The sequence below is a fragment of the Netta rufina genome, assembly GCF_964035555.1.
Source record: "Netta rufina genome assembly, chromosome: 2".
Classification (NCBI taxonomy): Eukaryota; Metazoa; Chordata; class Aves; order Anseriformes; family Anatidae; genus Netta; species Netta rufina.
The window spans coordinates 94,773,192-94,796,611 of NC_140124.1; the positions used below are offsets into that span (position 1 = coordinate 94,773,192).

Genomic DNA, 23,420 nt, shown 5'->3' on the forward strand with positions numbered 1-23,420 from the left:
ACAGCAAAGAAGAGTACTTCAAAATACTGCAAGATTTAAATGTGTGAGCTGTATGAAAATGCATACTAAAGCTCTGCTGCCAAAAATACCTCCACAGAATTTCAGAAGTCTCTTCAAAGAGAAAATATTATTAATGCTGTGACATGCTCTTCTGACCCTTTGCTTTCATGCTCCTTTGCCCATCCTTCTATTCTGCTGCTGCGGGCTCTGAAATGACTTTTCTGTTTCCTCTTTTAACCCCTTCATCTGCTCCTCTTTTAACCCACAACTACCCTGCCCTCATTTTTCTTCTCAGTTCTCTCTACTCAAAATGCAAATGTGAACCGTAGTCTCCAAGCATAAAGTACTTTATACCATTCCATGTATTGTCAGGTTTCCAAATGCTTAGCTATTTTGCATTATAAATCGTCATTGGGTGAGGTATATAAAAAAAAAAAAAAAAAAAAAAAAGGTCAAACCAAGAGCTGGAATGCAGTACTTCCCATATCTATATGAGTATTTCCACAGCTGGACAATTTTTCTTCTCACACATATATATTTTGCCCTACATTTCTTCTTGCTGTGCTTTGCCACAATTGCAGCAGGACATCTGGCAAGCACTCTCTCCTGCAACCTTCTGCAGCTTAGATTTCATGATTGCCTGCCTGGACCCCACGGAATATTAGATCCAGGAACAACCAGGTTGTACATCTAGGTAAGACTTCAGTGTGAGACAGGCACCAAATCTGTCCCCTAATTGTAATCAATTGTAATTATAATTAATAGTTGTAATCAGTTGGTACAGTTTGGGTGACATAGGAAGATTGTTGATTAAATTCTAAAGCCTGTGGCTCATCAAGAACAGGAAAAATGCTGAAGACTTGGAAGCTTGCACTTCTTTATTTATTTAACCATGGTCATACAAACGCAAGCAATAAACTATGCTCTTGGGCCATGTGAGTACTTCTGTTTCTCTCCAATACAAAGTAAAACACTTTTTTTTTTTAACTAATCTTTAGCTGTCTCTAGGTCCTACAGTGATAGAATTCATTTTTTTTTCCCCACAATCTCTTTATGGATCTGAACAGGCAACTATTCAATTATGTAGGCAAACTAGAGAAAGAAACATGACATTTTTCCATTACTGCCTGTCAGTTCTATTAGTCCTATTTACGTATACTGTGGCAATTACAGTACTGCTCCACTTAAAGGCCCACCTCTTCCTCTGCCATTTTGTAAAGAACCAGGTGCCTCAGAAAAACGTGAGGAAAATCTCATAGTAGAATTAGATCAGGGACAAATTGTTCATTCTTCTCTCTATTTAAAGGTGTCCTCAAATACAAATGTTGATACCCATTATATTGCACGCTACTTACAATAACCATGGATGTTGTCGTTATCAAATCAAAAAAAAAAAAATCAATCATTTTTTAAAATATTTCTGGGTACAAGAATATCTTGTAGAAACAATCTGTAAAATTCAGGCATATATTATGTATATTTTTTCCTATTGGAAATTAACTATTATGCCTAATTATCTTTTTAATGGAGAATAGGTCTGTAATATTTTTCAACATAAACCTCACTTCTTTAAAAGAAGCAATCCTAAAATGTATTTTCTCTTAATGAAGTAATTTTCCCATGTTTATCCATATCATATCTATCAAACTTCCTCGTCCTCATATTTTTTCTGCTCCTTCCTTTTTGAAATAGAACATTGCATTCACTTGTAGTCACCCACTGAGTGCATACCATCCTCTACTGCAATGGCATAACATGTTAATTCACATTCAGTTTCCAGTAGAGCAGCAAGGCAAAATCAGTTCCAGGGACCAGGGAATAAAACACTATTTTTGTGTATTGATAGCATTTTTTGTCTATTTGGTATTGACTCTTTGTAGATAAGATATCGAGCTTTGACTCTTTGTAGAAATTGGAACCACATAGATGCAAGGCAAAAAAAAAAAAAAAAAAAAGTTCCACTGATTTTCTGCTCAAAAGAACAAATGCTCATCTAACTTCATCCCTTGTACACTGTGAAACAATATCATCATATCACCCACGGGCTTTTCCATCAAATCCATGCTATGTGAATGAATTCATTACAGCATACATCCTTGTGGCAAAATATCCCTTCTTTAGCTATGAACTCCAAAATAAAGTTGAGTCAACTGATGGAAAGTTATGCTTCTGTCTTATGTTCAGTTTGAACTTAGACCACATCAAATTGCAGAGCTTTTATCTTGTAACACTTTTGCCTAATAATTTAAGAAGCCTTGTAATTACTGTTCTTCACCTTTAACTTCAATTTAATGGAGTTTTTGGCCTGGGAGTTAGATACACCAGTCATTATAACCAGCCTAATTAGAATCATAGAACTGGGGGAAGGGAGAGACTGGGGGCTTTAGGGAAATTCAGGCAGAGCAAGTTGCTCAAGGCCTTGAGCAGTTGGGTCTTGAATAACTCCAAAGATGGATACTTCCCAACCTCTCAGAGCACCTATTCCATTGTTTGACCACCCTCACAGTAAAGTTTCTTCTGATGTTTAAGTGAAATAACCTGTTTTTCAGTTAGTGGTTTCTGTCCTTTCATTTACTCTTTGTTATCGTGTGTTACACACATTAATAAAATCTCCCCTGAGCCTTGCCATGTCAAGGCTAAACAATCTTCTGCTTATATCGTAGAGGCTCCAATCCCTTCAGTACCTTTGTGGCTTTATTCACCATGCTCGTACCCCTCTTGTACTGGGGAGCCCAGATTTGGAGGCTCTGATACAGGTGTGCTCTCACCAGAGTACAGAGGAATGATCACCTCCATTGGACCAGGGTACTGCTGGACACCTTTGCCACACGAGCGCATTGATGGCTCATGTTCCACTTGGTGTCCACCATAATCCTCAGAGCCTTCTTCACAAAGGTGCTTTCCAGCTGGTGTGCCGCCAGGCTGCAGGAGTGGGAGTGGAGTTTCTTCCTCTCCAAGTGTAGGACTTAGCATTTTCCTGTGCCCGGCTTCAGGAGATCCCTGTCAGCCCTGTTCTCCAGCCTCTTGACGTACCACTGAATAAGAGTGCAACCATTTGCAGTATCAGCTCTTCCTTTGCTCCTGATCATCTGCAAAGTTTCTTAGGGTGTGCTCTGTCCCATCTTCTAGGTCATTAATAACATGCTAAGTGGTAGGCATCCTAGTATGAACCCGTGGGGTACAACAATAGTGACTGGCTTTCACGATCCTTTGAGCCTGGAAGGTTAAGTTTTCAATCCACCTCACAGTCCACCTGCCTAGTCCCTACTTCAACAGTTTGTCTGTGAGGATGTTATGGGAGTTGGAAACTCCTGCATACATCAAGAAAAATCTCTCTCCCCTCATCTACCAGCCCTGTCATCTCACAAAAGAAAGCTATTGGGTTGATCAGGCAGGATTTCCCGTTCATAAATTAATGATAACTGCTTCCAATCACCTTCTTGTTCTTAATATGTTTGGAAAAGGATCCCAGGATGACGTGATACACCACCTTCCATGGACTGAGGTAGAGGTGACTGGCCAGTAGTTCCCCAAATCTTCCTTCTCATCTTTCTTGAACAGAGGTGGGATATTTCCTTTCTCCCACTGCTCAGGAACCTCTCCTGGTCAGCATCACCTTCCAAAGATAATTGAGAGTGGCCTCACAGCGACATCAGCACTGTCAGTCCTTGGGAATGCACCTTGTCAGGACGCATGGATTTATGTTCAGTTGGCAGGGGGATCTCAGCTGTTTGGGATTCCTGAAAGCAAGTATTACTGGCACAGGCTGAGGTGAAGCAGGTACTGAGTACCTGAGCCTTCTCCATGCCCTTTATCACCTAAAGAAATACAATTTATTGTCTTCAAACACAGTTCACCATTCCAATCTGCAAATTTGTCTGTAAATCCATGTCAGGGAAGAAGAGCTTTGGTGCCTGGTCAGTCATGTCTCTCTCTATCAGAAGGTAGGTCTTTACCTCATGCCACCACAGCTGCAGAACAGCCGTGCTTAGAGAAGATCAAGGTGAACCAATTACAAAATACAGTTACACCACAAAATCTGATGGCACTTTGCTTGCAAAATAACTCCTCCCTTCCATCTTTCTGGAAAATTTAACAGCTTTGGATTTATGATACCAGAGCTATGTTCTCAGGACAGGGAGCTCCTTCAGCTGTGTCTGTATACAAATATATATGTATGACGCTTGACAAGTAATTGCAAATTCTGTGCTCTCCAGAGTACTCCAAGAATCTCTCTCCCCTTGCCAAACAGCTAGTAACTTTCTCTCCTCATGTCAAGGCGATATTTTCACATTGTCACTGGGTGTTAAATCTTAAACATATTTAATTTAAACAAATATAAGTAAGTTTAACCTTTTATTTTTTTTTATTTTATTTATTTTTTTTAAAGTGGCTTATTCAGTACATTTGAACAGATTTGTTTTATTTTGGGTCCCTAAAACCTAATTAAGTTTCTGTTATCTCCAGAGTGCAACCTCCCAAGGGTTCTTTCTGTTAATACTCCTACTTCATGCCTTTCTCTACTTGAGTGTTACTTGTAACAGTAGGAAAGAAGAAATTTCATGTGACATTGTGTTTGGGGAGTGAAGGGCTTGGTGGGTTGCTTTTTTTTTCCTTGAAGAAATAAGATATCCTTTGAAAGTATAAAGATGTTGATGAAAGAGAAACAGATGTTTGATGAAATATTAAAATATATATTTAATGTAATTAAAATCCAGTTTAATATATTTTAAATTGTTTTTCCTAATTTTTGGAACAGTTCCCTTTGCAAGATCATTTTGATCCAAACTATTCTATAAAGTTATTCAAAAATTGCCTTAAGTACTATATATGGCAAGCAGAGCTCCCTTTCCAGAATTTTGTACTTGAAAGTCAGAAAGGAACAGTTGGTTTACCTTTGAATATTTGGGGATACAAAAGAAAGAGCTGTAAAAATAAAACTATCTACAGGATTTCTTAAGGCTTTTAAACCTTTCAGCTCATCACACTGAGAACAAATCCAGATGCAGCCACACAGAACAGAAGATTTCAGTTCACTCAAAATCAAAAGAAAGAAGACTCAAAAACATCAACATCAGTCACCAGCGTCAATCAGGCCAGCACATCTCGGCTAGAAGGATTGCAGTCAGAGAACCATCGCTTGAGAATGAAAATTACAGAGGTATTGTTTATTTTATCCATACTGCCTAAGCAATTTCTTTTCAGTTTTGTATGCAATTCTGTAGTCTGCTTAACTGTTGACTACTTTTTAGAGGAAAAAATTGGCGTTGGCCCTTAGCAAAATATTGAAATAATAGGAAACAGATGATTTATATGAATAGCTAATTAATACAGTGAATACTTAGCAGATGTGATGAATTTAGATTGTGCCTTAGCAAATTAAAGTGAAACTTCCTCTATTGCTTTGTATCAGGCAAATCACCCTGCTGCTTCATATGGCCATGCTGAGTACCATACAGCAATAGCTGTAGAAGGGCAAGTTTTCCATGCAAGTGTAACAGAGACCTGCAACCCCAAGGGCAGTTAAGAGATGTCTTTGTTTCTGTTTGTGGTTGAGTTCAGAGACTGCTGTTGCTGTTACTTCTTGACCTCTCTGAGAATTCACTCAAAAATTTGCTAGACAGGTCTTCCATCTGCCTATGAAACAGCATTACATATTTCATAAAGTAGAAAGGACCTTTATGATTGTGTAAGCTGACCTTTTACGGAACAAAGGCCATGAAGTTTTTTCAGTCTGTACTGAGGAGGACTAAGCACATAAAATACATGAATCCTATCTGAGCTATAACATAGGTATTTTCCATTATGTCCATCCTTGCTCAGGAGACTTCAAAAAATGGCAAATCAACTCTGAAGACTGCCCATTTTGTGAGACAAAATATCCATAATCTTATAAAAATTGTTATTTTCTTGCCTATATTGTGAACTATTCTTATGCCTTGAAGAAAAGGTTTTTTATTTAAACCATTACTTCTTTGTCTAGATCTTAACTAATGACAATTGCCTATGTAACAGAAAGGTGTTTACTCAGACAACCGATGACTTCAAAAGCAAAAGTTATCCCTGCCTTTTTAAAGAAATGTAGTCTCTTCAGCTTGGCCAGGTGCCTTTCATATGACAGCCTTGCAATTTTTGATAAAGGCTCTGCTGGCTATTCACTATTTTCGTTTCTGAAGTATTTTTCCTATGAAGCCTCCTAACTCACAAGATCTCAGTCTGTGACTTGCAAGGCTCATGACAATGACACAGGTAAGGCTAGTCTGGGCAGTTTTGCTGTGTTAGTGCACACAGGGCCCTGATATGCTTTTTAGACTTTGCTTCAACAAATTAAATTAAATACCCAGACCCTGTGGGTTCAAAAAGGAAGTTTCATCGTCATGGGCACTTGGAGCATATTGGTCTGCATAAATAATAATTAGTTGAAAGGTTTTCAGACTGGGCATTCTTATGCCCATTTCTTTCTTATTCAGCAGTGCATCTGGACTTACTTCAACCCTCAACTACTGAAGCTTATTCTTCTATATGCTATATCACAGTTGAATGCAGTTTGCTGCCTGTAGCATGATTTTTAGTGGCATTGTAGTAGTGCCATAAGAACACTATATTTGGTGCTGTGTGGCCATTGCATGACCACATGCCTCCTGGTCTTCTTATAGAAAGCTATGCAGGTACTGCAGGTACCTGAAGCAATGATCCTTGAACTTTTAGCAATTCATACCCTTTCTGTTTTGCAGCTGGACAAAGACCTAGAAGAGGTCACAATGCAGCTTCAGGACACTCCTGAGAAAACAACGTACATTAAGCAGAACCACTATCAGGATCTTAATGACATTCTCAGTATACGGAACTTCACAGACAGCAAAGGTGAGAGTTAGTGAAATCTATAAGCAGTATAACCCACCAAGGTTTTGAACACAAGTCCTATTGGTCTAGTTCCAGAGCACTCGGATCTTGGTAAGATAGAGCTTTACATGTGTTGGTTGCATTATGGAAAGCATGGCAAGTCACATAATAAGTTTATACAGTACCCACTAAGTAGTTATTTCTCTGTACATCTCTTCTTTTACTGTAAGCCTTATGTGTGTAATAGACATGGTAAAGTAGGAAACTTTTAAAAATAAATTTATGTTCAGAAGCCAAGTTTTCTGTACTGTATGGAGGGAGAGAAGTCATAGAATGCTTCAGTTGTGAGAGTTAATTGTGCCAGCCTTCAACAGTAGGAAGCCCAGTTTAATATGTGCTCATCTGAATAGGATACTCAAATCCTACTTTTGGACACTGCTATCAAGCACATAGAAGAGAAACATGTAAATATTTCAGTGCTGATTTGGACTCTAAATGTAGAATTGAAGGCACTTACATATGAAAATTCTTCCCTAGGAATGGATAAAATAGGATTTCATGACTACTGTAATATTCCTAAGTCGTTCCTACCATGTTTCTTGCACAGCTCTCCAAAGAAATATATACAAAAGAATTTCACTTTGGGGAAACAATAAAATCTAGTGCATAGTGCAGTCAAGTGGAAGCCAGGACACCCAGCTTACATTTCTGACTCTAGAATAGATCTACTTTGTGAATTTTGGCCAGTGACTTCATACAGCTGAATATTATTACCTTAAGTAAAAAACAAAAGAAAATTAATTGCCATGTGTTGGGAAGTTGTAGAGTTGCATGTTTGATACAATGCTAGGCTCAGGTTTCCTATTGCTGTGTGTGGCAGAGTAAAAAATATAATTGTTGAAGAATTATTTTAAATAATAGCAATGGTTCATATATGCTTTTGAAGCATATTGTAATTATTGTAATTTTGGTTGGATAAGGTTACTTTCTCATGGGGTTCTTTGTTTTAGCCTGCGTAAACACTTGGTTGTGTAACTTTTGGCAAAAAAAGAGAGGAAGAGCTCCATAGCATTCCCAGTGTCCTTTTTAAAATTAAAAAACAGAAGGGGGGAAAGGAGGAAAAGGAAAACGTAAATAGCTGCTGGAGGCGTGTGATTATTGGGCTGAGATCAGCAACAAGAACTAACATCAGTGAGTGGGATGAGGCAGTTTTACCAAGTGTTTGAAAGGAACACATAGAATGTTCCACTCATGTCAGATGCTCCAGGAAAAATGATAAATCATGAATAATATTTCAAGCAGAAAAAGATACATTACATTGTGCCAAATGGCCATCTGAGTTTGGCTATGAGAAACAAAAATGATTCTCAAGAGATACGTTGGGTATAAATTTAGGACTGGATGCTTCCCACAGCAGGTTGCACTCCATTAGCAGTAGGATGCTGGCAAAGAAATCAAGGAGAAAATACAACCTTTCTTCACTTACTTGTAGCTATATCTACAGAAGACATCAATGCTTTACTGCTGCTTTAAACACCAGCATCCAAGATTCTCTGCATTCCCAAGTTTAGCCCAGTACAGTACCTTAACTTCTACATTTCTGCTGCTGGGTACATGTTTAAAACCATCTTTATGCACTGAGCCTTAATGTACTGAGAAGCTTTGAATTATGTACTATTTAAACATACAGGATAAATATTCTGCATACTGCTGATGCTGGACACAGTTTTCTGAATAGACCAATCACCTAAAGCTAAAGGAAGAGAAGAGAAGTGAGGGTGTTTTTTCCTGGCCATATTTATATTAAATAGGTTAGAGCATTGACCTGGGAGTGAGGAGGACCTGGATCTCGATTTCCAGCAGGTGTTCAAAGTTTGGTCCCACACTTGAAGACAAAGGCCCCAAATATGGGTATGACAGAGTATCCTGATCCTATCTCAACTGACATCAGGTATTCATACCTCCAGGCTTTGAGACACCACGTTAAACCACCCTCGACAGCCTTTTTTTGGCCCTCCATTTCTGTCTTCTGCTCCTTGTTCTCTCTCTTTCCCTCCCCTTAGCTTGATATCTGAATCTCATCTGTATTTCTCTCACTGCATCACATTCCAATAGTCAACCTATGTACTTAATTTAAATTTGCCGTTCCAATAAAAATAATAAGGCTTTGGAGAATTCATGCTGCTGAGTCACTGCTGCTTCTGTGCAGATACAAACAGACATCACTTAAATGGTACTTAAAAAAATTCTGGCCCTTATAGCTACAGAAAAGCTAACTCTGACTGACATAGCTATGCTTTCTGTAGCTATGTATTTCATATTGTTTTCTGTAAATTAAAGTACAGAACCTTGAAATTATGCATCCCTGATGGTACTTCAGCCAAGCTTCAGAAGATGTAAATATTTTATCAGCGTGACCTAGAAGTGGCCGTGCGTATCATCTCCACCCTGCAACTGGGAAAGCCAGTCCAATGTTGCTTTTCAGTTAATGACAAGGCTTTTGTCTAGCTTGGACCTTGTAAAAAATGTGAGCTGAGAGAGAGGGAGTAATACAGTGAAGAGAAATGCTAAAATAAACAGCTGACTTGGAGCTAAAAATCATAGCTGATCATTTGCCACTGCTCTTGTGGACATGGCTGAATCCTGTGTCAATATTCTTTGCAAAACATCATGCTGTTCTGCAAGAGTTCACATAGATGATGTAGTGCACGTGATGTACTGTGTCCCTGTTGCTATTGCTTGCACAACTCCAGAGCTCTGCACTTCAGAGGACAGATAATAACATGGGATTTATGCAATGCATCTCAAACAAGGCCTAATGAAACTTTAATGTCATAGCACACTTCAGTAGATTTATGATCTGTAAAAATTGTTCAGAGTCAAAACTCCCAGCCTATAGCTGAGTGCCAAAAGATGTTATCTGATTCTTCCCATCCCTCCCCACCCCTGCCATTTACCTCAAACATGGATTTAGGAGCCAAACATTAAATTTAGGTGTCTAAAACCTATTTAGATGGAAAAGGCAGACACAGCTGAGCACTCCTATAACTGTCTGATCTTGGGCAAAGCCATAGCTTTGGGAGTTCATGGTTAGTTATTAACAGGAACAGTTCCTAGCACAGTCCACTCTTTGCTGGCATGGTGACTGCTTCTTTATAGCACATTTTAATTCAGTAGGTCTCATTTAAGGAGAGATATTATCCAAGATACTCATCTCTTGTTCACAAACCTGTACTGTCCCTGAGACATCTACAGCAATTGGCCATGCAATAAAAGCAACAAGGAAAATGTGGTTTGTAGTTTATGGTTTAATTTATACATACATAAAGACAGTTTTTTTCAGCACTGCTAGCTAGCTTTGTGTGGTCAGGCAATTCTCCATGTGCTCCACGGACTGTGGCTCTGGGACCTCAGACGGCTTCCCCAGTTGGGTATAAAATGTACATATAAAGCATCCCCTTAACTTTACTTAATACCTTCCTCAGATCATTTTGAATCATGGCATCTGCTAGCTACCTTAGCTCTCACAACATGAACTTCTCTCCCAACTTGCTCTTTGCTGTATCTGATCACCTTGCCTGAGCAACAGAGCTGCATCGCAGCCTGGTGTAAAGCAGGAACGTGGCTGTAGGTGAGTACTTTTTTTAGCTTGGGCACTTCTTGTAACTGGTGGTGATACTCAGCAAAGAGCCTAGCTTGAGGCTTGGAGTTGAGGGTGAGTTTTCCAGGCTGATGTTTGGAAAAAGGAGACTTCTGCTTATAGCTGTGGTGCTATGTTAAGAGCAAGGTTGTGCCGCACGGTTCCAGCAAAGAAATTGCCCAGCATGGGCACCAGCCAGAGCTTCCCAAAAGGGCCCACTGCACCCCTGCCACCAGTGAGTCAGAAGAAGGGAAGACCTTGTGAAGGCAGAATTTATTTCTACCACGCAAGTTACTGCAGAGATAAAAGTTACTGAGGCTTTTACTACACATCCCTAGAAGCTGCCATAAACTAGAACACTCTTGGTGTTATTTGGATTTATACCTGGAGCCACTTCAGAGGCAGAGCAAGCTGGGCTGTGTCACCTGGGGGTGTCCCTGCAGGAACTGCAGCACAGGGTATCAGCCACCACCGTAATTCCAGAGGAGCCCACACATGCAATAACAGAAAGCTCCATCATGCAGTTTTAAGATTAACTTTTCCACAACATTTATAGCAGGCATTGTCAATAAAATAATGGAAGAAACTGCTATAAAAATTTTCTTTTTAGCTTTTATTACCCCTTTTCATCAGGTCCTGAACTTTTCTCCCTTTCTATTCTTCAAGGGACAAGCTGTTCTCTGACAGCTATAGGGAAATGAAAAGAGCATGCATATCAGGACTGAACTTGGTTCTGCAGGAAAAATGCATCAGTAATACACTGTGGGTTTTATTTATTTATTTATTTATTTATTTATTTATTTATTTTGGATTGGCTAATTTTGTTATGCTTAGAATCCTACAGTCTTATTCTATTTGACTTCTATTTGACATTTTTCAATGAAATTATTTCTACATGAATGATTGATAGATAGTGAGAGTTTCACCTAAAGCCAAGCTGAGAAAAAACCATACAGTAATATCTTCATTTATTGCTACCTTTGCCTGTACATTCCAGAGTAGCGTATTAGAAAAAAAATAATGAACGACAGCAACAGAATCAATAGTCCCCACTTATAAGCAATCCCTTTTTCCTAGTCACATTAGCAAGTTCTCTCTCTGCAGGCACCCCAGCTTGCTCGGAAAGTCTTTTCTGTTTTGAGCCAGAAAACAGTCTTTACTCATTGCTGTAAATGGACTGGGAGCATTCATTTGCATGTCAGATATGCCCACATTCTGTCAGTTGTCACCCCACTCCAATGTTTCCTGGTGTTAGTTTCTCCCTATGTAAAAGCAGCACAAAGAAAAAAAAGAAAAAGAAAAAAAAAAAAAACAGGTTTCAAAGGCATGTTGCAAGTAAATGCAAAGCAAAACAGAGTTCATCTGCTAGAGGGGAAAACATTACTTCTATGAAGTTGGTTTTATTCAAGCATTAAGCTTGAGATTAAAACCACAGATTCAAAGGAAAGGTTTTCAAAAAGAGGTGCGCAAGGCTTTAAGGAATGTTGGTTTAAAGAAAAGATATAGTTCATTATATCCTGATAAAGAGAGAGAGATAGTAGTTTCTGTGAAGCCTAGCAAACATATTCCAATCCTGAAACTGGAGCTTGTTTCTATTTCTACAGAGAGACCAATCTGCTAGAGATTCAGTTCTTGCTTTTGCTTGCATGGAAATCAATCTGTAGTAAAGGGACTTTCTTCTGATTCACAGTAGTATAAATCAAAAGAGAATCTTACTGGCTTTCTTTTTTTAAAAAAAAAAAGTCTTCCTCTCCAAATGTAACTATGAGAAGTCATGACTTAGACTTCCTGGTACTGTGAGGAGAACTTTTTCATGTATAACCAGCAGATGATGTGATCATTTTAATTTGCTTTTTGGCTTTATTTTCTTTGCACCCTGCTCACATACAAAGCCAAAAACAACTAGTCTTGTTTCACAGTCCCAACAACAGAAGCATGGAAAACAGCAGTAGATTTTTAAGATCTACCCTTACCTTTAAAGTTTTCAGAGCTCTTCAGTAAATTGACTAGAGTATCTCTGCCAGTTCCTGTAAGTCATTATTAAACCACATTTACTTCTTCGTGGAGCATAAAATATGTTTTCTAACAACAAGAAGACAACAGTGGAATTGAAAAATGTGGGGTGAACAGTAGTCCTGACACCAAGTTGTAAGCAAGTGGAGGAATATTGCCACTAAAGCGTAATGATGAAGGTACTCAATAAAACCACAGTGTGTAAGTGCCAACAAAACAAACTTCTAGGTAAAGAGATGCAGTTTCTAGCATCCTGGAAAAAAAAATGCAGCAGTGGAAGTCATGCTGTACTTTCTGCCCGCAGCTGAACAATGTTTGCTAAAATGCATGAATTGTTTAAGCCTACCCAGGTAATTTTGAGGGAGACAGGATGTGAAGTGATTACAGATATGGGAGGTCTGAGGAGGGAGTCACCTCTGGCAGAGAGAAAGGCAAGCAGCTGGCAGCAGTGACCTCCTCACTGAGCCTCTTCACAGCAGCAATGGGATGTCCTCCTGCAGCTTAGAGCTCTGTAATTGGAAGTCATTTCTCTGCTGCAGGTGGGCAAAGGTCCTGAGCTAACCCCTCCTGGCTCTCACTGACAACCGGGTAGCTGCTTTTGTTTTCTAATGAACCAATCAGAGAGTGCTGTGCGAGGCACTTGAGATATATTTGTCTTTTTTTCTCTGTGGTTTTCTGAATGGAAAGTGCTCAGGCATCACTTATTCAGACTTCTGAGTTCCTGTTTGAGGTCTAAGAAGGTGAAAATTACTTAGAAACTGCTTCTGGCTAATGTAAATTCAATTTTGAAGGCAGTCAGATCATCCCAGTGCAACTTATTCAGTAGCATCTGCAGTGGCAGACAGTACTCTGAGAATGAAGGACATTTTTCAAGTGGCATGCTTAATGGACAGAGGAAGAAAAGATAGTGAAATACTAAAGGCAGTCCTAAACCAGAGAAATCAGGAAAGCCAAAAGTTTACCGTTACCTTTAATTCATTTTCTTTCAGTTGTTCATCTATACAAAATCAATTTCCTTCATCCTTAAGTTGTTTAAGTGCATATGGTGATAGTGTTTCCTCTTTAAGCTCCAGCTCTTGAAAGTGTATGACTAAGTGAGAATCTTGATCTTCGTTATAGGGAAGGGAAGGGAAGGGAAGGGAAGGGAAGGGAAGGGAAGGGAAGGGAAGGGAAGGGAAGGGAAGGGAAGGGAAGGGAAGGGAAGGGAAGGGAAGGGAAGGGAAGGGAAGGGAAGGGAAGGGAAGGGAAGGGAAGGGAAAGGGATTCTAGTTTCCATAGCTGCAGAATAAAAATCTAAAAACTAAAATCTAAAAATCTAAAAACTAAAAATTTTAAAGCCTTAGGCAACAAATAAGAATTACCCAACTGTTTTCTATTTTTTAAGAGAGAGAGAGAGATACAACGGGAAAAAATGTCTCGATGTCGTGGCAGTCCTATGTGGCTTCTGTCTGCACTTTTTTAACCTGGGATATTAAAACCTGTGTTCAGTCACCTTGTATACAGAAATATATGCAGTGTATTAAGAGAGAGTCATCTGAAAGAGTGGTGGAAGAGGGTCTATTAAGAATAACACCCAGAGTGATATATGGGCAGTTGGTGTTAAGGAATGAGTAGGCACAGAATATATGATTTCTGCTCTACTTTAAACTAGATCCCCCACCTTTTTGACAGGGACCACCTCCTTCCTCTCCTCCCTCCCCCCAGCACAACTAAAAGCACAAGAATTCCCTTCAGGGCGTACAGCACAGATTATTCTCTGAAATCATGACCTCCCAAAGTCTGGCAGTTGCATATTCCAGTCATTTGGTGTAGAATTGTATCTTCAGTGGTTTTGCAAATTGCTTATCTTTGCCAAAGGATTTGGGGCCCTAGAGCAGTTAAATAATAGGCCTTTTCTATCCCTAATTACAAGGATGAAATGAATTTTAACTTTGGTCTGTGTCATAAAGTCAGCATTTTTCATTGTCAGCTTAGATCAGCTCAGCATTGACATTGTTTTTAATCATGGAAATAAAAAGAGTTTTTTTTTTCTATGTGTCTGTTTATAGACATCACAAGGCTCTTATGCAAATGTCAAGCTCGATATACATAGAAATGTGATATATGGAAAATAAAAACTGAACTCTTGTGACAGCAAGTGCCACACCAGCAAACTTCAGGCTGCCCTGAGATGATGGGTTTCACTGCTCCTTATCTTAGCCACTGTCAGATTTGACTCCTTGCTGTCCTTGCTTCACATCTAAGCCATCACTGAATCCTGTCATGTCCCCTTCCTTTAAAGCACTTTTCTCTTCCTACAGCTGGATCCCTTATCTCTCTTTTACTGACATTGTGTTGCCTCAACAGAAGCATCTTCATGTGTTCTGGTTGTGTCCTTTCTCACCCAGCCCCTTGTCTTCCATGCAACTTCAGTGAATAATCTTTCTTTCTCTTCTAGGCTGTAGCAATTATTTCCAACTTGCTTGTTAGACTTGCACAGAGGAAAGTGAATCTTACAAATTAGGGCTAGGTATGGCCACAATGCCTATATGTAGACATACATATAGGAGCACTTTACCATGTTCATTGATAGCATGGATATTCCCAGCATGCTGGGACCTGAATGTTCTCTGGGGTTTCTAGCTGTTAGTGGTAGAGAAAAGCAGCCTAAGCCTTCAATACGTGCTGGATTTTTCAGGCTATTTTCATTTCTCTCAGATATTCTCCTGCTTTTCTCACTCCTGCCCCTTTTTGCATTCAAATCCTGCAAGATCCTTTTCCAGCTTCTACCTTTGAGTCCTCCTCCATGTTGCCTTAGCGCCTGCAGCAGTCACTGTTTCTGCGTGCGTAGCAAACAACTGCCTGTGATGGATTTGGAGCTGCTCTGTAATTATTTATGAAAACTCTGCACTGTCCTCATTACTCAGATGTTTTCCATGTGACTTTGCTTGGCTTAACACAGCAGGAAACTTTGGAAAAGCAGGCAGGAACAGAAAGGATCTCCAGTTAAGACAGCCTTCTTTAAATGGCTGCATTCTGCTTTTTGCAGAGGGACTGATGCACGCCACAGACCTCAGCACAGCTAGCCCCTGACTCCTGCATCTCCTGTGGGAATTAAGTGATGCTACCTGCGGAGAAAATATGTTATCATTACACAGAAGAGAGAACTGCAGGAGAAAGCTTTATGAAATCATTAGCTGCCCTTTCTGTAGACAACCTGTGGGCCAGTGCATCTGATACGAATGGTATTTCTGTGCTAAATCATAGCAGATAGACGGTTGAATGATAGCACTTAACTGCTTATGTGAGATAAAGAGTACCAAGGTTTCATAAATCAATGAGACCATATTTTATTTTTTTTTTTCTGGGAAAATATTTAAACAAGTTGTTTGTCATTTTTGTTGTTGTTTTTTGTTTTTCATGTAGAAAAGTAACATTTGAGTGCAAGACAATATGATGATGCAGTTACTATATTTTTTAACACCGTGTAAGACTAGGGAAAGGAGTATGACAGGGCACATAAAGGCATGAAAGAAGATGTTTAAGAGAGAGAGGGAGGAAGAAAACCAAAAAAAAAAAAAGAAAAAATATTTTTTTTTCTCTTTTCTGTTTCTTCCTGGTAGTTCCCATGAAGGACCACGTCACCAAAAGTGTATGAGTACCAAAGACTCTTGGGGAAACCTGAGCTGGTATTGCAATATGGGCAGAAAGAGATTATTTTGTGGCACTGTGCATACCTGTATAAACTTTTATAATGAAAGAATTTTAGAAAGATCATTTCATAACAGTAAAATAAAATTTACTGTGTTTTCCATCTAGATGGCGAGAAAGCAATTTTGAAAAATCATCTTGATCAAAATCCACCAGCACAGTGGGGCACGTCAGATCCTTCCAGAACAAGCAAAGATCCTATAGAAGACATCAACTCTCCAGAACAGTAAGTAGTACACCATTATATACTGGTAGAGAAAGACACACTCTGCTCTCTTGTGTATGCCTGTGCTTGTGTGCACACACTTTCTACTGTTTAAAACATAAGGGCTAGCTGGAACATCAGCGAGAGGAGATGTGAATGGCAACTCCTGAAGCACCTATGATGCCTCCCTGCCCATAACTCACCATCATCACCAAATTTAGAGGATATTAGCCCCACTGGATCCTAAAGTGCCCCAAAACAAACTAACATGCTTTTTTTTTGTCTTGTCAGAAATACCCATAGTGTGATGTCTAAAGTTTCTATAAAGAGTTATAGGACAAGTTGTGCTCAGCCACCAACGTAACGGAGAGATGAGGATGTACATGGGAATACACACACATTATGGCCATTATCAACAGCCCAGGTCCTTCTACACACAAGCCAGAAGGGTTCGTGGTGTGCATAGTCATTTTACTCCATTTTGGTCTTAAGCTAGAGAAATAAAAGCAGTTTTAGGGCTCAATGTTACCATAGCAGCTGGAGCTGAGTGGGACATAGAAAAACATTTCCTTAGAAACAAAACTGCGTCCTCAAGGAGAGGATCACAGAATCAAAGAATTCTGTGGTTGGTGGCACAAAACACTGGTTAGGTTCATGGAGAAGACAGGAACTTATGGTATCAGCCTTGCTTTCCAGGAACCTATATAATAAATTCACATAATACCCTCTAACAGCTCAGCAGGGCTTGCTGTGGTCCGAAGCTAAGGGAAGCATCATGCTTTTTTGTCCCTAGAATAAGTCATTTCCCTAAGGTAGCCTAATTACATTGGCACCACTTTATGAGCATCTGAACTAATAGCTGTCAGACTCCTGTTTGGTACTTGGGCAACTTAAAAGCTTATTAAACAGAATAAATTAAATAAATTACCAGACTCAGTCACATGTTACATCAGTGACAGCAAACCTGATTTCAGATAGCAGTTACTGCCTTGTATGACGTGGTGCAGGAAAATACAAGGAGCTCTGTCTCTGGCCTCACTGGAAAAAAAAAACAACAACAATAACAACACAACACAAACCTGAACAGGAGCTAACCTTAATGCACATGCACACACACAGAAAGCCCTTATTTGTTGAAATCTCTTGATTATTTTACAAAAACAGGGCCCTCACTGAGCAAGCTCTTGTGACTTGATGAGGTCAGCAGAGTGCTTTAATGCATAGCTATTAGATGTGCATCTTTTTCCAGCACCATTTGTGAGACATAATGTAGTGTGAATAGATAAATGTGCTCATCTACATGTGGTCCTCTTGACGTAAGAGAGATACTAAGAAAAATGCAGATCATAGAATCATAAAATATCCAAGTTAGAAGGGAGCAACAAGGATCCTCAAGTCCTTCTCCTGACACATAAAAAAAAAAATAAAAAAAAATTTGGGCTATCACTGACAGATGAGAAGACTGAGATTTCCTAAAGGCCTTAAGAGTCAGGTCAGCACAAATCTGAATAGCCGCTGACATTTCTGGAAAGCAATTAATACAGTCCTGCTAAACCAGAACAGCATCATTCAGGCCTTGCACAACTGTGCTTGTGCCAGGTCCATGGGTCAGTGTCTACCCTGAGGGTGCAGTTTGGCTACCAGAGCTGCACAGCCCAGGCCCAATGAATCCTCCAGAGAGAAGAAGCATAGCAGTCTTCAGGACTAGGGTTTTATGATTCTCTCTCTTCAACAAGAGATTATCTCTTGCCAAACTTTGTGCTTTGCAAGCATATTCTTAGTCATTCGTGCTCATCGGCATAAAGGTTCTTGTAGAGTGAAGAAAACATTTGATTTGGGATTTTTTTTCTTTCTTTCTTATCTCTAGTGCTACATTTGAATAATGTGACTGTGATTCCTTACCATACAGCTATGTGCATAGTGCAGGCACAGCCATACTTTTCAGGCCAGAGGTTGTTTCATACTTGCTTGCAAGATGTAGTTTATATCATCTCATTTTTTTGAGCTAAAGCTCTGCTTTTATCAGCATTTAAAAGACAGTCAAATAGCCTGTTGGGGCAAGTTTTGTCAATGTTAGTAACTGAAAATTCTTATCCAAAAAGTCAGTTATGACTGGATTATTGCAGTACAGCCATATGCCTTGGCATGAAATACCTCCTTTATGAAGTTTCTCTACTGATGGTGCTTCATATTTGCCTATCCTACTCGAGGCTGTTGTTAAAATAAGGTGCATTGAGAATGGTTAGTTTACTTGCTAGTACAATATCTTGCTTTACTGTAGCCTTTTAGAACTTCCCTAGCTTCCCAGCAGCTGCTAAAAATCAACATTAATGGGCTGAGGAATCGATTGAAATGATCTCTGAGCACTTAGGCGCAGTTTACACACTCCCACAGATCTTAAGAGGTTTGACTGCAGCCGCAGTTGTTTCACTCCCCACACTTACCAAATGGATTTCATCAGTGTTTTTGTATAGCAGAAGCAAAATATTTTTCAAATGCCTCTGCCCTCTTTGCAGCATCATGCACACAGTTCCCATCTGCATCGCATTGTGTTCGTATGTGCAATGGCACTGGAAGTCAAGCTTTTACTTGAATCTATTTATTCCTAATAAATGACATTTCTGTAGAGTTGAGGATATACGCCCCGATGAGTGACTGCTCTGTGTGTGGCACCACCTTTCTTTTCAGCCTCCAGGAGGAGCAGTTTTTGAAAGCCACTAATACTCACTATTCCCACCCCCATCTACTTGACCATACACTCTGACATATCTATATCATATGGCCAACTTGAAACAAAATGCCTGCCACCAGCCTGAAAAGCACTGACGAAACGTGGCAGGGTGGAGGAGGGGGGGAAGCACTGATATTGAGAAAAGGGAAAAAAAAAAAAAAAAAAAAAAAAAAAAGAAGAAAAAAACAACAACATGAAGAGTGAAGCAAGGTTAAAGATCTACTTTCACTTGAGGAGAAAATGGCACTTTTGTTTGGATTCTGTTACTTTTTTTTTGGATTGTTTTATTTTGTTTTTCGTCCCTACAAGTTTTGCCTAAGCTCTTAATTGTGTTCTAGTCTCCAGGCTATCTTCCTCTCCCTCAATTCCAGGAACCAAGTTTTCAAGTGAAAGTAAAGTTTAAGTACAGTTAAAGCAAAATTTGCCACCCACCGCAGCCACCATGTGCATAGCCAAATAAACATGCTTTGTCCATGGTATGGCTAACACTTAAATGGGTAAAAAAAACAACACCATTCACTTGATTATGCAACTGGATTCTCTTGAAATAGCTTCCAAAGCCCTCTTTAATGAGAAGTCTGTAACAGTTGAACAAAGTAAGCATTTCCACCGGTGGGAAAATAAGCACAGGCAGTTCTGTGTCTGACCCTGCAAAGAGAGGCAGAATTACAATCTGCAGTGTCAGGCTAATAAGGATGCAGTGCATGGAGGCAGCGAACCGTGCCACCTCTGCACTCCTTAGGAACCAGGAATGAGTTCATTGATACCACCAAAAAGAGTCGGAAACAGTGGCAAAATAACAACAAGCGGATTTGCTTTTATCCCAAAGATGCATGGGCAGCGGTAAGATCATAAATACTGTGGATTAATATTGCTCTAAACTTTTAGAGAGGGTTTGTAGGGCAAAAAGAATGCGGAAGAGTTTCCTGGCTAGGCAGGCTGCAACCATTTTTCCACCCCATCCCTGTATATAACAAGCCTTAGTGCTGTAGTGAAGAAGCTAAAGAAAAATATCATTTCATTTCTTTCTGTTTTAATTTGCTAGCTATACTGTTTGGTCCCTGAGCAGTGCAATGGATGCATTTGTAGCTGTCTCCACTTGCTAACACAAAGCAAAAAGAAATGAAATGTTTGAATCAGAAAGGCAGTCAAAAGGGAAACTTCCAAACGTATGCTTTTATAGGGGTCTGTCTATACAGTGAACATGGCAGGGAAATATAAATCGAAAACTCCGTTGAACTGATCCAATGCCATGTATGGATATTTTTCTCCTGTAATTAAAGACCTGGCCTTCATTTCAGCTCTGTCAGTTTAACATCTGTCCTCTCTTAAAGAAAATCTCTCCTTGTTTCAAGAGCAAATGTGTCCAAATGCAGGCACGATCCTAGTAGGATACCATCCTGATCACCAAAAACATCTCGTGCACTAACAAACCTCAACTGGATTTGGATTTTGTGGAAGGCACTAGTATACCCAGAGCATGCGGGGAGCAAAGCACTGTCTCGTGGCACTGTTCTCTCCATAGAAAGGGGTTAGGTGGGCTAACTGTGATCATGGCTTAGCATCCCTTTTAAAAACAATCAAAACAAAGCCCTTGCTTTTATGATGATGTCAATCTTCTATGGAAATTGGATGGAGGATGCTGGGTTCCTAAACACTGAATTTTGGTGTGGGTGGGAGGACAGACTGCTTTTTGAGTGCCGGCTCTGTGGTCCCACAGTGCTGAGTGTGGGAACCTGAGAGCAGTCAGCACCTTAAAAGCACAGACCTAAACTGCAAAGATGAACTACTTGGAAATGTCAGCAGTCTGAACTCCCTCCCTCCATGCACCTGTATGCGCCTTAGCTGGAGTTGCAAAAATGCCATCTTTAATTCCAAGATCCTTGCGCTAAGTGATGCATGGCTTAAAAACGAGTCGGCAACCTCATGAATGTCCACGCAGTTAGCCACTGCTCTGCATGCAGTAGATCACTTTGCAAGGAGTGGAGGATTGCTATATGTCCACATGCCCTCCTTGCAAATGTAAGGCTTTCCATTTTTCTAGTATCAGCAGTCTAACAATTAATCTGAAAGTGCCCAGGAATTTCCGAAGGTTGTGAGATGCTGAGAATGCACCATTAGATTCTTTTGTCATGTCTAGCCTGTCAGAAAAATTCCCCAAAGGGACATAACACTGAGGTGGCAGAGCTCAACAGCAGCAAGCGTGATGCTCTTGGCATTAACTCTCTCCATCGCAGCAGCAGGCACTGGAAATCTCCTCACAGCATCCTGCAGACATACCAAGCATGTAATATACGACATTTTCCTCTTGGCTAATGCTTCTCTTTTTCTGTCTCCCTCCCAGCATACAGCGTCGGCTGTCTTTGCAGCTGCCCATCCTTCATCACGCCTACTTGCCGTCCATAGGAGGAGTCGACGCTAGCTGTGCCAGTCCCTGCGTAAGCCCCAGCGCCAGCCCCCGGCACAGACACGTGCCACCGTCCTTTCGAGTGATGGTTTCTGGGCTGTAGGAAAGGGAGATCAGTGCTTCCTGAACTGCTTTTAAGTACTCGATGACTGGACTAAACATCTGACATAGAACTCAGCTACAAACACATAACATTGGCTCTGACCACAGAGGAACTACTGCTGAGGCCACCGCCACAGGAGTGCCAGGGTAGCTCATGTGGGAAGGCAAAGGAGAAGGACGCAAGGAGCTTGATCTGTAGCCTTATTCATGGAGTTTTTATTTCTTCACATAGAAGTCACTGGAAACATTTCTTCCCAAATTTCTACGAGCAACAAGGAGGCTGGGAAATACGGATCTTGCAAAAAAGACACTAGGAAAAAAAAAAAAAAAAAAAAAAACTCAAATGTCACTGAGCTTTACGTGGCTGCTGAGAACATGCAATCCTATACTGTATCCATGTACGGAAAAATACAGCGGTTGAGCTATAACGTATTTATTGAAATAGATACACTCATTTTTACAAGAGTTGTGTTAAATTGCTGGAAACATTCTGCACTGGTTAGTCTTGCTTGTTTTCATTTCAGGGATGATGTTCAGTAGGAAAGGCGGATTGTGAGAAATGGTTCCTCGGGTGTCATTGAGACTCCGCAGCGCTGCGAGCAGGGCCACCTCTAACTAGCGGCAGTACGCGAAGTCCAAGCAGAGGCTGAAGCTACAGCTCCGCGTCGCTACCAGCTGGAGAGCTGTTGGTTGGGGTTGGAGCATTTTACCCTTCTCCAGGGATGGTGGTAGTGAGCCCTGACCACCTGCAGCTTTGTTTTAGCAAAGTTTCGGCATCTATTTCGGAGTAAACAACACCAGGCATAACGTACTACGCTGTCTGGAAAAAAGTCCTAGGGCCGATAACTCAAGAAGCTGGGGACAGCTGGGTAGTAAAGTCTTAATGTCACAGGGCGGATTGTTTTTCATAGTTTGTTTGAATTTTGTCACACATAATTACAATAAAATTAATTTAGCGGACTCGGGGGGGAGGGCTTAGGGCACAGCACTTTGCGGCTGCAGGCTTTGCCTGTGGAGCACATAGATGTTAATATACACTATGTTTGCTTTGTACCTGCGTGTGTGACAGTTGTAGCGGACAATAGACAGGACAGATCAAATTTACCAACAGAATATTTTATTTTAATCCTAAAAGGACTGTGAAACAACAACAACAACAATGGGTTTTACACTTTAGCTCCCTCCCCTGAGCAGAAGTAATTAGGAGGAATGATAGTGGCACACCATCTGGACCAGCTCTGGAGCCAAACCCTCCGGCACAGGTGAGATACACATGCAGCTTCTTTTTCCAAGGGACTGGAAATGTGGCATCTCCCTGCCAAGGCTGTTTACTGGAAGCAGGGCAAAAAAAATACGTGAAGCACCCACTGGGCTCTCAGTCTTCTTTGACCAATGCCTGTGCACCTCAGCCCAGACCTGGGAACGACGCTTCTACAAAGGTTTACAAATTAGCAATGACTGAAGCACAGCTGAAGAGGTTCATTAGCTGAGGAACTTAACTGCAGCTTTGACAAGCTAGCATAAATCTCCATTAAAAAATAAAACACACCTCATAGTGGCCAAAACCAACATGAATATATATCTGAATCTTACAATCAGGAGCATCACAAAATATTTCACTTGGCACATACAGTAAGAGAGGTTATGGAAATATCTGTAGCTTTTAGAACAAAAACATGTAAGTATAAACACAGATAAAATAGAACTCATTACTCTGTTTAAGCACTAAACACTGACGTTGTCACTCAATGTGTGTTGACAGTATTCTCTTGCTTTATTAATATCATCA

The 23,420-nt window shown here is 40.2% G+C and overlaps 1 protein-coding gene across 1 annotated transcript in view; it reads left to right on the top strand.

Annotated features, from left to right (window-relative positions):
* The window catches only part of GABBR2 (gamma-aminobutyric acid type B receptor subunit 2), a gene marked incomplete at both ends in the record, with an annotated part of 491,928 nt that extends 470,296 nt beyond the window's left edge, over positions 1-21,632 (top strand). Inside the window, 4 exons of the mRNA XM_084306998.1 lie at positions 4,979-5,161; positions 6,735-6,864; positions 16,295-16,412; positions 21,467-21,632. Of these exons, the coding sequence (XP_084163124.1) occupies positions 4,979-5,161; positions 6,735-6,864; positions 16,295-16,412; positions 21,467-21,632 (597 nt within the window). The remainder of the gene's footprint in view (positions 1-4,978; positions 5,162-6,734; positions 6,865-16,294; positions 16,413-21,466) is intronic.
* Positions 21,633-23,420: the final 1,788 nt, after the last annotated feature.